Consider the following 15422-nt stretch of genomic DNA (forward strand, 5'->3'; position numbering starts at 1 on the left):
TTTCTGCAGATCCTTGTCCTCGGTGTGTTTCTGCCTGGCGCCAGTGATATAAAAATTAGGACAGCTGTTTAATTAGTTTGAAACGATCATGTGACCTATCATACTAGAAGTATCCACGAGGTGGTGGCCTCCACCAAGTCGGAGGGAAGCATTGTCCAAGTTGCAACAGCGCTCATATGTACTTCTCGGGTGCACCAAATTAATCTCAAATTTTCGCTTAGCTCGCCTTGAAATCCTGAGGACATTAATACTTACAGACCTGGTTTGGCAACTTACGGTTAAATATATATACGTCACCTGCGACATACATCAGTTTCCGTAGTGTAGTGGTTATCACGTTCGCCCCACACGCGAAAGGTCCCCGGTTCGAAACCGGGCGGAAACACATATTTCTTTTGTCCAGCAATTTGCTTTGTCATATCGCATTTACTTGTAAACTGTTACGAGGCTTTGTCCAAAAGTTTCCATAGTGGCCGCACCCGCGAGCAGTTGGATTGCTTTAAAGTGCGTATGACACCTAGACTGTTTATTTCATATTTCACACGTTTTATGCTCCTGAATAAAATGGACCACTAGGATGTGTGTGGAAGAGATCGTTTTATGTATTCAATTTTTCAATCGCGCGCCATGAAAATGAGTAACCTTCCGGTCTGCGCAAAGGATAGCAGGGAGTTTAGGACGAATGCGGGTGTGACGTCACCCAGGTCAGCATCTCACAATACAGCATTGCTTTATAGCATGCAGATGGACTGCGGATTCAGCTGATCTTGTGGATTAATTCATTTATTTTTCGCATCACGCCAACCAAACGGCTGCAGAAAATTGTTGCTGCACCGGGGAGAGGCGTATGAGCCTTTTTGGGTTTCAAAAGGTTCCCGTTCACCGCGGATATTGGCTAAAACAAGCTGTCAGGGAAATTCAATTTTGAACTCCAAGACAAGTGTCAACTCGATAGCTCGATGAGAAATGAATCAGACCCCACACCCAACCATGGATTGCTTTGCTCCGGAGGCTTTATGAACAAGAGCTCTCAGGTACAGACGCGGAGCCACGCACAAAGCGTCCTCTCCACATGTGGACAAAAGAGAAATGCAGGGCATGCCTCTATTTATGGGTTGACATCATAGAAACAAAACCGAACTTTACTATAGCATATCCTGGTAAAAACATCTCAAGTTACAGCAGGCCCGGCCCAGGCAATTTAAAGGCCATAAGCAAAATAATGCAAAGGGCCCATATTTTTGGCCCATCATCTCGTCACAGTGTACTGTGAAACCCATACATGCAATCCAACCCATACGTCCATATTTTGTATATTAATCAGATTTTGTTGCACTGCATACTTCTAACGTCTCACCCCAAATGATTGTCAGTACTTACAGTAGATAGCGCCAAACCTTTTTCTAAAAGAGGAAAGAAAGAAGTTAAGAAATTTTATTTTTTTAAGCTTGTAATCAAGTATCAAAACTCACAGAAGTCAAATAAAGCAAACTGTAGTATACAAAATAGAACATAAATTAAACAACTGCCAGATTGGGGCCCCCCTAGTGGTCAGGGGCCCTAAGCAGCTGCATAGTCTGCATAAAGACTGGGCCGGCCCTGAGTTACAGAAAAACATCCTCTATTAGGGGAAAAACACCTCAAGTTATGACCTTGAACACCGGCTCTGGCTAGAAAGATGATGAGCTCAGCCTGATAAGCCACAGTCCTCCCTTGCATTCATTCAGGGCATATCGGAAAACACAGGAACATAACAGTCCAAATTTGGGCATATTATGATACAGTCTACAATAGTCAAGGCTATAGGGAGGCACACTCAAACAGATTAATATAACAAGGATGCTCTATGCTACAATTTTCTCATCCAAGCATAACAAAGCATAGAAATGGATAAAAGATATGTTGTAAATCTTATTTTAATATTGGCAATATTTGACACTCACTGTGTAAAATATGCTAATCAAAGACCAAATTTTCATGTTTTTGGGAGAACGTTTTCTTTATACTTGGACGATTTGAGTTCCTCTTTGAATCCCAAAGCTATAAGTACCAAAAGACTTTGCAAACAGTACGGCTTGTGTTAAAAATGACCCCGAACATTTTATTTATTATTTTGTTGTTGTTGTAAATCTGTTGATTGTTTGTGAATTGTTCGCCCGTTATGTGTATTTGTTTTTGTGAAAATAAAATTTGTTTACAAAAAAAAAAAAAAAAAAAAAAAAAAAAAAGGATACAAAAATGTATAATGGCTGCGTTTTTAGCATGAATGAAACTCTCTCACACAAGCCCGGGTGAGTAAACATCGTATTTTGTATTATGTCAAATACTGGGATCATGGCACACGTTTTAATACGGAGGCGGCTTGCATTTTGTGCCTGATTGTCCACCGAAAATGTACTCTCCAGCTGCTTCCCCGGCGAGCTCTCCTGTCCGTAGCAGGGGAACAAGCTGTAACTTGCTCGCCGCCGGGCGGGTTGCCGATCGGCGAAGACTATCGACAACCCCGCCGCCATGTGACATGATCCAGGCTAGTTTTGTGTGATTTTTTGCTTCAAACAGCAAAAATAAGACTTTGAGACGTTACTCAGTTTGGGTTAGCATGCCGGGTAGCTGATACCTCTTGATTTGTTTACATTCTCCGAAGACGGGAGGGACATGATCGCTGCATGTGACCAACTGCTAATAAATGAAGCGGAGTGTAGGACGGCCCCCTTAGAGAAGACGTGATGCAGTAAATGGGGAATGTGTCATGTCAATTGACTACAACAGGGCAGAAAACAAAATAGTCATTGTTTTGTATCACTTTTTTTTTTACATTCGTCTTACATGTTTTGTTGCCTTTAATTTTCACTTACCTTTGTCCTATTGTTTCTTTATTGCGGTGGAAAATATGGCGGAAACGCGAAACCTTGTGGTGGCGAAGCCTTCTTCTTTCGCCTCCCTATGTCCGGGACTCTCGTTAGGACTTACGTTCTGAAGTCTTCGGACCCACATTTGAAGTGTTATGACCTATGACCTTTTGTTTCGTTGCCGTTCGGACCTTTTGTAATATGTTCGGACCTGTTAGGATGTGTAAGTGATTAAAAATAGTGATTAAAAGAAAGAGGAGCGGGGTGATGGGGTAAAAATCAAAGTGACCTTAAACCAGTACCTGCGAGCGAGTAATGTCGAGGTTCATTCTTTGGAGTGCCAGCCAATAGCGTTCTCCCATTTATTAGAATGGCAGCCAATAGCGTTCGCCCACTACTTGGTATGGCAGCCAGTAGCGTTCCATGTTGTAAAATGGCCGCCAATAGCGTTGCGTGTTACTCAAAGTGGCAGCCAATGGCGATACAAGTTGCATCGTGAGTCCAAAGATCCCCTGTTTGTAATAGTGACGGGATCTGTCGTTCACTGGAGTAAACGAATCCATTCCGGATCGTTCAGTAAAAAGATTCGTTCAAACGAATCGTTCAACGAATCGTTCGCCCCCCTCATCTCCCTCCCCGCCCAAATGAATCGTTCGGTTAGTGAACGGGAAGTGACGTTGCCGAACGAATCACCAAAGACCGCTTCGCAGTATAACTGAACGGGAAGTGACATTGCTTGGTCCCTCCCTCTCTTCCACATTGACCACTCGTCGTAGTTTCAGAAATGAGTGACAGGCGATATCATTCTGCTTTCACAGACAGCCTCGTCTCCCTCCCTCCCGCTGCTGCAAAAGCGAGGGAGAACTTCCGCGTCGTCTGTCCTAGTTCTATGGGCTCAAAGTCATGGATCGTGCTTGCATTTCGATTGAGGACACGGTTAAACATTTTCCTTTTGTGGGGGGAGCGGGGGGTTGGGGTCGGGGGCGAACGGACTTTCTTTAGCATGTTCTTGATCACATTTACAATGCTGCTTGCTACCAGCCAACGCAGCATGCTTGCTGTCACGAAAATAAAAATAAATTGAAAGTTTAATTTCTAATTATGGAATCATCATATTTACATCTCGCTCTGTTGTATTTTTGTTTTTATGCTCATCACTATTATTTTTAGTCACTATTAAAACTATAAGTGTAAATACCTAGTTGTCGAATGTGCTGCTCTGAAATAAAGACAATACTACATTTTGATATTTGCCAGTTTAATTGCCAATCAGTATTAAGATGATCGTATTGAATTTTTGCACTGGTATTAATAAATAAAATAATCCGGTCAACTCCCCTGTCGTCCCCGCATCTCAGCTCGTCAAATGCTGACGAGAAATGATTGCTTGCTCTTTACGATGTCGCCTTTCTACCCTCATTAGTCTGTTAAGAAAAATGTAGACATATTGCGACATCTCCCGTGTTCGCGTGCGTTGTTTTGGGGCGCTTGAGTAGCGCATGATCAGGACGGATTGACATAATTTGTCAAACCAACCGACACGCTCTGACACGAAAAAAAAAAAAAAAAAACACTCGGAAAAATTGACATGTATATACAGTTTCATTGCAAATCAGTATTATGGTGATCGTATTGAATTTTTGCACTGGTATTAATAAATAAAATAATCCGGTCAGCTCCCCTGTCGTCCCCGCATCTCAGATCGTCAAATGCCGACGAGAAAATTGTTTGCTCTTTACGATATCGCCTTTCTACTCTCATTAGTCTGATAAGAAAAATGTAGACATATTGCGACATCTCCCGTGTCCATGTGCGTTGTTTTGGGGCGCTTGAGTAGCACATGATGGACGGATTGACATAATTTGTCAAACCAACCAACACCTGACACGAAAAAAAAAATAAAACACTTGAAAAAATGGACATGTATATACCGTTTCATTGCAAATCAGTATTATGGTGATCATACTATATATTCTTTTTGTCTGTGCACATATGAAGTAAATATCGCTGCCATGAAGCCTCCATATAGTGACGGTTCTTTGCCCCCTTCATTGCCGTCACGCGACCGCAGCTCAGCTTTTGCTTGCCTCGTAGCTACCCGTGTTTTAAATTACTGTAAATTTGATAGTATGTCGTAATAGGTAGTCCCGAGTCTGTTGAGAAAAGTAGTACACTAAACCATGCTCGCTAGATTTGTGTGGTGTTTTTGTCTTTTTGAGCGGCATTTGATAGGCTCCACGTTAACAAATATGTGACAAAGTCCTTTCCTTTCATTTTTTGATTCGTTCACCGCATAGTCATTACTGGAAAGTCAAGTTAGCAGCAAGCTAGGTCAGGAGCCGGAGGACCGAGTCACTGAACGGGAAGTGACAAAACTCAGTCTTGCCCCCCTGCCTGCACGCTGGCTGCTTATTGGCCACACGTGGAAGTGGGTGACATACGCCCTGATTGTGTTTCCGGTCCCTCCCCTGCCCGCGATGAGGCTGGCGTCTGATTGGTCGTGTGCGATGTCAGAAGACGCTGCCGCTTGCTCAACGCCCTCCCACGCAGTGAACAAGCACCAACTTCATAGAACGAATCAGTGCAGATGGTGATTAGTTCGGTCTCGGTCACCCAAACAATTCGTTCAAAAAGAACGAATCGTTCGCGACCGATACAACACTAGTTTGTAACAGGGAGGAAACAAGGCCTTCTGTAATGTAGCTATTGCTGTCATATTTTATTTCTTTTTTGAAAATTCTTGTCAATGTCATGCTGAAACTCATCAGTTTCCGTAGTGTAGTGGTTATCACGTTCGCCTCACACGCGAAAGGTCCCCGGTTCGAAACCGGGCGGAAACAAGTAATTCTTTTATCCAGCTATTTCTGCATTTTTCATATCATATTTCTTTATAAACAACATTGTAGTGTTAATCACATTCGCCACACACGTGAACGGCCGCTGGTTCGAAACATCTCCGTGCGTCCAATAAATAGCCTGTTTGCAATGCTAACAGTGTCTTTTTATTTGCAACTTTACATGATGTATTTCCTGAGAAAAGTGCTGGAAAAACAAAAATTGTGAAAAAGGGGACCATGTTGGAAATTTATCAGGTTCAAACCGGCTGACCATAGCGTCCAACTGCAGTTGCCATTCACCTAATAAATAAGGATGTCGCTCTTTAATCCATTCACAGTATTTGATTCGAGTCTGTAAAGTTGCCAAATTGATTTGTAGTGTAAAAAATAAACAGGCAACCCCGTATGACTTCATTTTCTGTATGTATATATGTATTTTTAAAAAGAAAGTCTTCAAAGTTATTTGTAAGCATCCATGCTCTCCTTTGCTTGTATCCAACAAGCCATTTGTCAGAGAGGTTAAAATAGGAAAAAGTCATATATCTTTCAAAAGTGGCCTGTGGTGTACTTACTGCTGAACCTGTGGCACGTGTCTCCATTGTCGGCTCGCCATGCAACTTGAAAAATCGCATCAAATCTCAGAGGAGCTGTTATACACATTTAAAAACATTTAACCTGCAAATGCTCATATTTTTCATACATTTGGGGAAACTGGCCCCTTATATGGGTGGGAAAAAATGTTCCCCACGTTTGATTCTTAAAGCTAAAGGATGAGAACTGACAAAAAAAAAACATCCAGTAAAAGCCAAGGCTGGGAAAATTACATATGTATAAACTGTAAATATATTATATCAAAAGCATGTTCAAACACCACCGATTCTGCTGTCCGTTTCGTCACGTGTGGAACAACTCCTTCGAAATTATTTTTTAAAATGGCTACTTTTAACAAATGTACTGTATTACTAAAAAATATGTGGCGAGAGTGTTTTTTTATCATAAAAAAATCCACGAGGACACCAGATCATGGTGGCTGTAGTGTGCGTTGTCCACCATTTGAGTCGCTCTCCCTGGCCACCAACGTCCAGCTAAGGCGGCCGCGTGATCATCTTGAGGCGAGCCTGGTCGATGACATCCAGCAGGTTCTTGGCGTCCACGGCCAGGGCGTGCGCCGCCATGAGCATCTGCTTTTTGTAGTCCTTCTGCAAACTGAGACAAAATGGACGCCGCGTCAAAACAGGTGTTGGCGGGGAAAAGTCAACGCCACGTGGCGCTCACCTGGTCATGACATACTGCTGCGCCAGCTTCATCTTGGCGATTAGCTCGGCCAAATCAGAATTGAGAAGTTTTTGCGCCATCTCGATCTGATTAAATAGAGGAAAGCTTCTTAGTTTTTAAAGTTTTTGTATGAAAAATTGGACAATGGAAGCTGTTTACCTCTCTGTGGGTGCTGGCGGGAAGCACCGGGATGGTCTCATCCACTGTGGCCAGCAAAGTCCTAAGCGCCAAACCCACTTCCTGCACAATACACACACAAAAGCTTAGTAAGTCATTGGCCGTCATTGATGGAGATACTGAAAAATAATCAGGAAGAGTCACCTTAACCATGGGCACGTACTCCTCAGGCGCCGCCGGCTGGATCCGGTTTGACATCTCGATGACGGATTTCACCAGCGCCGTCACGTTTTCGTACACTTTGTCGTTGGAGCGGTCCAAGTTGGCTGTGGGGGGCGGGCTAATCTCCTGGGGCTGTAACTGCACCACCGGGAAGGAGAAATTGGACATAATGTCAAAATTTTTAAACGGCGCTCAGGGGATGGACAGACAGACAACTAGTCAGATAAAATAAATATAATCTAGGTGATATATTGTACTACATACTTATGGAGGACCAGGAGTACCCAAATTAAATAAATGAATCCATGATTTAAAAAAAGACAAACAAACACAAATGCGTCATTAAATTGTTATTATTCCATGATCTTTTTTTTTTTCAACATTAGTTAGTATCAATTTTTCATTTTGAAACAAATACTGTAAATAAAAATGAATTGCATTTCAATTTTTATTGCTACAAACAAAAGGTAAATAAAAAGAAATAAATACAAATTGAAATACACATATGACGGAAAACACAGACAAGGCTGAAAAAGCAATTTCTGCTCTTGCACCCTCTTTAAAATAAACTAGAGCTGAAACGAATACTTGAGCAACTCGAGTTTAAAAACTGATCCGAGTAATTTTGTTCACCTCGAGTAATCGTTTAATTTTGACAGCTCCAAACGTCACGTTTTGCCCGGACTACTTTTAATGCAGGACAACGCGCTAATGTCATGTGCGTAGAGGAAGAAGCAATAAAAAAAAAAAAAAAATTAAAAACTTAACTGCAGCAGACAGGCGCTACAAACGACGCCGATGTTGCTAAAAACTAGCCCGAATGATGCTACGGTGGTAGCAGGTAGTGTCTGATGCACCTCATAGAGATCACATGTATGTTGAACTAGATGCGAAATGACAGAGTCAGCGGCGTTAGTAAAAAGCCGCCATCTTAAAGCAGTAGACTTCTAAGCGCTAATAAATAAGTTTAACGTTACTGTCACTCACTCACGTAACGTTAGCCCTGCGGAGGGCTAGGTTTCTATTGATTATGACCGCTGTCGATGCGTGGCTAACGTGTCTTACATACAGGCTTTATTTAATCTATGAAAACATAGCGCTGTAGAGTAGAGTGTAATTTAAAACTTAACTAGAACTTAAAAATGGCTTGACACAAGTAGAAATTCAATTGAAACACGTGGGGAAAAAATCCTAACTTTTAAGCGATGTGTTATCAAGCGTAACGGCATTTTTAGGTATATATACTGTTTTTTTTTGTTTTTTTTAAATAAGATCTAAAGGTTTTTTGAGTGAAAGCAGTGAATTTGTCTTTTTTTTTTATATATTCTAGTTACATCTGAGATGCAATTGTTGGCTGTTTACAACAATATACATCGAAAATAAAGACATTGATTGACTGAAAATGGTTCAAGATTAGATGAAATGTCTTGTTTTCTCATGTATATTTATAATTGCTCTTCACCTAAAAATATATTTGTTTTATCCGATTACTCGATTAATCGATAGAATTTTCAGTCGATTACTCGATTACTAAAATATTCGATAGCTGCAGCCCTATACGAAATATCACCATTTCGATATTTTGTCACAGCCCTACTCATAACTATCGCTTAATTGTATTTTTTTTGTTATTGTCACATTTTCCCCAATATTTTAGATGATAAATAATCGATCCAAACAAAAAAAAAATGGGGAAAACAACGTTTAAAAGGGTCGATATATAAAAAAGAAAATTTCGACCACTCCTTGATTTCTGCGATTTCTGCATCGAGACCCTTGGTATATTACCATGTTTCACCCATAAAATCCCCAAAAAATCCAGCTGTGGCCATTCACAGCTGTGTTTTGACACTCAGTGAGACATGCTAAGCTAAGTACGCGATAATATCTCGTTAAAATCACAGTGTCTTTAATTATGCTCTCACCTCGAGTAAGAATTAAGGGGTTAAAAAATTTTTTTAAATGCCTTCCTGTTCAAAATTTTAAGCTTTCAAAGACGTATCACACATGCATATAGGACAATTTTGAAATTTGGCCAAATTGGGGGTCTCAGAAGAAACTTGGAAGTAAGAGTGTTTTCCGTCACATATATTGTGTATATAAATCGAAATGAATACACTAAATGTTTAACTATATACTACATACTTCAATATAATAACTTGCAGTATTTATTCATTCATCTTCAACAATGTTGTATTCATTGATTTAAATTTGGCACCCCTGGTCCTCCCTAAAGTCTACTGCTAAACCCTGTACTTGCGCTGACGGGCTAACTACTGACTCTCTACGCACGGGTCAGCTTACCCTCCAAGGCTATATTGGTAGTCAAGGGACGGGGGGTAGAGGAGAAAGCGAGGGACAGCACGTTAGCTCAAAAGCCATTAACGCGTGTTAGCGCCACTGCACACAATTGACAACGTATTAACGGATTGTACCTTAACACCTTCGTTGTAGCTGTCCACGGGGCCAGGGTGAATGGGGGCGCCAGGGCGGGGGGGCTTCTTTGGTGGAGCCACGTGTTCTAAAAGAAAATTCATACATTTTTTTTAAAACAGAAAAAACATGAGGTTTCAGTGCCATTGACGGCAATAGACGTCCAATTTATTTGAACTGGCAGCGAATAATCACACTCTCAATAGATTAGGATACCTGTCAAGTTGTAAGGTTTCGGCGCAATTTGTACAAGTGAGCACTGATTTTTAAATGTGTACGCCGTACGTTCAAAATCTGTACGGTTTTTGTGCTTTTTTTTTTTTTCCTCCGTTCGGATTTTGTCACTGTTTCGGCAACGAGAGAATGTGCGTTACGATGCGTTACTACGTTGATTGAATGACGCGAGAAAAGTCAAATACACTGAGAGAGAAGAGTGTTGTGAAGCTGTAGCAAACGCGATGCTAGGCTAGGTGGCGCCAATTTTTACTGACTGTTGCCGACAGCCTACAATCTACGCCTAGATATCAAATGCTTATAGAACTACATGCGAAATGACAGACGGCGGCGTTAATAAACAACCGCCATTTTGAAGCAGTAGACATCTCAGAAAGGCTCTGTTGTAGTGAACCTTCCTCGCGAACTTAAGTAACTTTTTATCTGAAATACTCCTAAATCGGCAAAATCTTCACTTGAATCTATCTCTAAATGATGAAACAGTTTTAAAACTTTAACATGTCGAAAGTACACTGAAGGGGACTAATGCAAAAACGGTAGCAATTTCAACAACTTTACCAGTTGATTCACAACATTAAACAATTTCCACACATAGCAAAGGTTACTATGTTTTTTTTTTAATTAAAACAAACATGAAAGGTAACACCAGTTATTTTGCCAAGTAACTAATTTCTCTTACCTTAAGGTAACTGAGTTACGAACTCAATTACTTTTTGGGAGAATTTATAACTACCGTAATTAATTACTTTTTAATTAATTAATTTAAACGCCCTTGCTGATGGAAGGAGATTTTCACTCAAAATCTCTCGCTACATGGCCCCATTCATTCTTTCCTTTACACAGATCAGCCGTCCTGGTCCCTTTGCAGAAAAACAGCCCCAAAGCATGATGTTTCCACCCACATGCTTCACAGTGGGTATGGTGTTCTTCGGATGCAATCCAGTATTCTTTCTCCTCCAAACACGAGAACCTGTGTTTCTACCAAAAAGTTTTATTTTGGTTTCATCTGACAATAAAACATTCTCCCAGTCCTCTTCTGGATCATCCAAATGCTCTCTAGCGAACCGCAGATGGGCCTGGATGTGTACTTTCTTTAGCAGGGGAACACATCTGGCAGTGCAGGATTTGAGTCCCTGGCGGCGCATTGTGTTACTGATAGTCGCCTTTGGTGGTCCCAGCTCTCTGTAGGTCATTCACTAGGTCCCCCCGTGTGGTTCTGGGATTTTTGCTCACCATTCTTGTTATCATTTTGACGCCACGGGGTGAGATCTTGCATGGAGCCCCAGATCGAGGGAGATTATCAGTGGTCTTGTATGTCTTCCATTTTCTAATAATTGCTCCCACAGTTGATTTCTTTACACCAAGCTTTTTACCTATTGCACATTCAGTCTTCCCAGCCTGGTGCAGGTCTACAATTTTGTCTCTGGTGTCCTTCGACAGCTCTTTGGTCTTGGCCATAGTCGAGTTTGGAGTGTGACTGACTGAGGTTGTGGACAGGTGTCTTTTATATCGATAATGAGTTAAAACAGGTGCCATTAATACAGGTAACGAGTGGAGCCTCGATAGACCTCTTTGACAGCCAGAATGTTTGTAGGTGAGCAAATACTTATTTTCCACTGTAATTTGGAAATAAATTTAAAAATCAAACAATTTGATTTTGGTTTTTTTTCCATATTCTGTCTCTCATGGTTGAGGTTTACCCATGGTGACAATTACAGGCCTATCTAATCTTTTCAAGTAGGAGAACTTGCACAATTGGTGGTTGACTAAATAATTATTTGCCCCACTGTAGCTGAAGATATTGATTGCACCAAGTTATATGTTACAATATTACCAATAAATTCATATATTTAAAAAATTGAGTTATTTTTGTTTCATATTGTACGCTATATAGAACGTTGTAAGATTAGTCACCAATTTTTAAGGGCATACATCACTATTTGTAAGATTGCCATCGGCCTCAGGTTGACAGGTATGGATTAGACACCGATCACCGTCAATGGCAGTTAAAGCACATGACTCTCTCTTACCTGGTTTGCCCACAGGCTGATATATGTGCTGGCTTCCACCCTGAGCATGAAGAAACACACAAAACAAGTCAGGGCAGGAAACCTCTGCCATTTTGTGACATGTTTGTGGTCATGTGCTGGCTAAATAAAGAATAAACTTGCATGCGGAAATACAAAGCTGAGGGACTAACTGACCGGCGCTTGGAGAGTCCCGTCTTCTCTTTCGATGCTCCCTCGGCTGTTTCTGGGCTCGGTCTTCTGAAAAGAAAAAAATTTATGTGTATTAACCACATGATACAACACTGTCAATCTCTCCCTTTTTTCTTCTGTACCATTTTGGTGAAGCATGCTTTAAAGAGTTGCATCCTGGGATGAAAAATGAGGTCTGAACAAGAAGCGTAGGGGAGACGGTTGTGAAGAGAAAAGAGGTAGAGAGATTTAAAGGAGAAGAGGAAGACGTTTTTGTTCAGAGAGGAGGAGGAGTCGGGTGCTCAAGGAAAAGATCCCCTCTATTTTTCCTCCCATTCTTTCCATCCGCACCTCAGCGTTCCGTCCTAGCGTCCTGCCAATCCCACTTCCTGTCTCACCGCCCACCTCACAAATACTCAACCCCGATTGGCCGACGTTTGTCACAAATGCTGTGTTCCTTGTATATTTATACATATGCGGTGAGCTTTCACGTTACCATGAAGATCTCCTCCTGCTCCAACCAGCGCTGGTCGTCTTCCATCTGCTGTTGCTGCATCATCAGCCTCTCCTCCATGAGAGCCTGGCCCGTACATCCCGGGTCCTGGAGGAATAAAATGGTGTGGAACTTTCAACTTACCCACCCGTATCTTGTAAAAATCCACCAAAGTTCCCAACTCAAAGAATCTGTAAGTCAACAGACTCCACCATCAGTTGACAAAACAACTCCCACAGACTTTGCGCCACGCCTTCCCGTAGGGGGCCAACCCATAGAGCGTTGAGGTGGCTTCCACCATTCACTACGTTAGAGCGCAGTGTGTGTTTGAGTTTAACGCCGGAGTTAGGTGGAAATAGGATGATGGTTTTACTGCATACAAGCAACCAGGAGTGTCTCAAGAGTGATTTGGTCGAGGATTGAAGGCAATTACCGTATTGGCCCGAATATAAGACTGTGTTTTTTGCATTGAAATAAGACTCAAAAAGCGGGAGTCGTCTTATATTCGGGGTCTAGACATTATACCCATTCACGACGCTAGATGGCGCCAGATATCATTGAAGCGATGTTCTGTCATGACAGATCTCAGCTACTCTGAAGTTTAACCAGTTTGCATTATTTTATTGCAATGTTTTTCCTTATTCAGATTTGTTTCAAGACTACAGTTACAGTTAGACCTCACTTTGATGGTCAATGCAGTTATTGCAATTTTGTTGTTTTATCACAATAGATTGGTTTATTTACATTTCAAAAACCAGAAGCCATTCATTTACGATTGTGATTGCACTTTAGTTTATATATTTAAATGTTGAGATATTAAGATTTGAATGAGGCAAAAACAACATGCTTTTTCTCTCAAATATATTGTTTAGAGCTGTCAAAATTATCGCGTTAACGGGCGGTAATTAATTTTTTAAATTAATCACGTCAAAATATTTGACGCAATTAACGCACATGCCTATGCTTATTCAGCCATTGTAAATATATGTAGTTGTTTTATTGTATCTTTTTTTTTCCCCCCACACTTTAGAAATGTAAACCTGCTTTATACTATTAATTGTTTTGTATATATTGTAAAATTACTGTGAATGGACCCCAGGAAGAATAGTCTCTACTTTGGTAGAGACTAATGGGGATCCTTAAATAAAGAAATAAAGAAATGCCCCGCTCAAACAGATTAAAATGACAGCACAGTGTCATGTCCACTTTTTACTCGTGTTTTTTGGTGTTTTGTCACCCTCTGCTGGCGCTTGGGTGCAACTGATTTTATGGGTTTCAGCACCATGAGCATTGTGTAATCACTGACATAAAAAATGGCGAGCTACTAGTTTATTTTTTGATTGAAAATTTTACAAATTTTATTAAAACGAAAAAATTAAGAGGGGTTTTAATATAAAATTTCTATAAGTTGTACTAACATTTATCTTTTAAGAACTACAAGTCTTTCTATCCATGGATGACTTTTACAGAATGTTAATGCCATCTTGTTGATTTATTGTTATAATAAACAAATACAGTATTTATGTACAGTATGTTGAATGTATATATCCGTCTTGTGTCTTATCTTTCCATTCCAACAATAATTTACAGAAAAATATGGCATATTTTATGGATGGTTTGAATTGCGATTAATTACGATTAATTAATTTTTAAGCTGTGATTAACTTGATTAAAAATTTTAATCGTTTGACAGCCCTAGTTTTAATATAAAATTACTATAACTTGTACTCACATTCATCTTTTAAGAATTACAAGTCTTTCTATCCGTGGATCCCTTTCAAAGAAAGAATGATAACCCTTAAATACCTGCTACATGAAGCAATTATCAGAGAATCCCAAAAATTGGAAAATAAGGTCCCAATGAAACCTTTTTTTCAAAATTGTAAAAAGAAAAGTTAAAATTAATATGTGTAATAAGCACTCTAATATCTATAACCCTTGCTAAATCTTTTTTTTTTTACCTCATGGAACCTGCAGATGCATGTGTTGACTTGCATCCATCATTTTGTTTTCAAAATGAAATGTAAAAATTCTGAATTAGTCTCAAAATAATGAAATTTTAGGTGCATCAAATGTGATATGGTGTGCAATAAAGGGTTAATAATGTTAATGCCATTTTGTGGATTTATTCTTGTAATAAACAAACACAGTAGTTCTGTACAGTATGGTGAATGTATATATCCGTCTTGTCTTATCTTTCCATTCCAATAATAATTTACTGAAAAATATGGCATATTTTAGAGATGGCTTGAATCGCGATTAATTACGATTAATTAATTTTTAAGCTGTGATTAACTCAATTAAAATTTTTAATCCTTTAACAGCCCTAATATTGTTATAATCATTTGTTTCAGATGTACTGTAATTATTTTGTGTATAAAAATTAATTTGGTGTTCAAAAAATCTTTTTTCAAATTTGAGTCTTGAAAAAGAGGGGGTCGTCTTATAAATCAGGGCCGTCTTATATTCGTGCCCATACGGTATTATATTTTTCGCACCATGCAAATAAGCCTGTCGCGATATTGAATAAGTCAAATTATCGCAAGCTAAATATAAATGAGGATGGTAATTTTCCCGGCTGCAATTTATCGCCGCGTGCGTGCATACATACATTTGTGCGTTTGTTTGCCGCGTGCACTCGGCACACGTGCATTTTGATTGCATATGAGACTCCGGTAGCTTTCACAGATGTTTATTGGCCATAGACACGCCGTAGAATTAAAGTTCAGACATACAAAATAAGGAAACACTTCTATATTAAACA

At 40.1% G+C, this 15422-nt stretch overlaps 1 protein-coding gene, 1 long non-coding RNA gene and 2 other non-coding genes across 11 annotated transcripts in view; 2 read left to right on the plus strand and 2 right to left on the minus strand.

Annotated features, from left to right (window-relative positions):
- The first annotated feature begins 312 nt into the window (after window positions 1-312).
- trnav-cac (transfer RNA valine (anticodon CAC)) lies at window positions 313-385 on the plus strand. Its single transcript has one exon. It is a non-coding gene; the product is annotated as a tRNA-Val (tRNA).
- A 1980-nt stretch (window positions 386-2365) lies between these two features.
- On the minus strand, window positions 2366-3309 carry LOC130910214 (uncharacterized). The gene is made up of 3 exons (XR_009061837.1): window positions 3152-3309; window positions 2856-3060; window positions 2366-2760 (listed from the first exon to the last, which is right to left on the minus strand). It is a non-coding gene; the product is annotated as an uncharacterized LOC130910214 (long non-coding RNA).
- Window positions 3310-5547: 2238 nt separating this feature from the next.
- Window positions 5548-15422, minus strand: part of ptk2aa (protein tyrosine kinase 2aa) — an 85146-nt gene continuing 75271 nt past the window's right edge. For 6 of the 8 annotated variants that reach the window (XM_057827509.1, XM_057827508.1, XM_057827504.1 and 3 more), the window contains 8 exons: window positions 12662-12766; window positions 12172-12234; window positions 11998-12037; window positions 9736-9821; window positions 7283-7438; window positions 7121-7201; window positions 6962-7047; window positions 5549-6892 (listed from right to left, as the gene is read on the minus strand). In XM_057827509.1, the coding sequence (XP_057683492.1) occupies window positions 6772-6892; window positions 6962-7047; window positions 7121-7201; window positions 7283-7438; window positions 9736-9821; window positions 11998-12037; window positions 12172-12234; window positions 12662-12766 (738 nt within the window). In that variant the 3' untranslated portion in view covers window positions 5549-6771. Of the gene's footprint in view, window positions 6893-6961; window positions 7048-7120; window positions 7202-7282; window positions 7439-9735; window positions 9822-11997; window positions 12038-12171; window positions 12235-12661; window positions 12767-15422 lie in introns of all 8 variants that reach the window. The other 2 variants (XM_057827510.1, XM_057827503.1) reach the window with 2 other exon arrangements.
- trnav-cac (transfer RNA valine (anticodon CAC)) lies at window positions 5617-5689 on the plus strand. Its single transcript has one exon. It is a non-coding gene; the product is annotated as a tRNA-Val (tRNA).

Source organism: Corythoichthys intestinalis, chromosome 22, assembly GCF_030265065.1.
Source record: "Corythoichthys intestinalis isolate RoL2023-P3 chromosome 22, ASM3026506v1, whole genome shotgun sequence".
NCBI lineage: Eukaryota > Metazoa > Chordata > Actinopteri > Syngnathiformes > Syngnathidae > Corythoichthys > Corythoichthys intestinalis.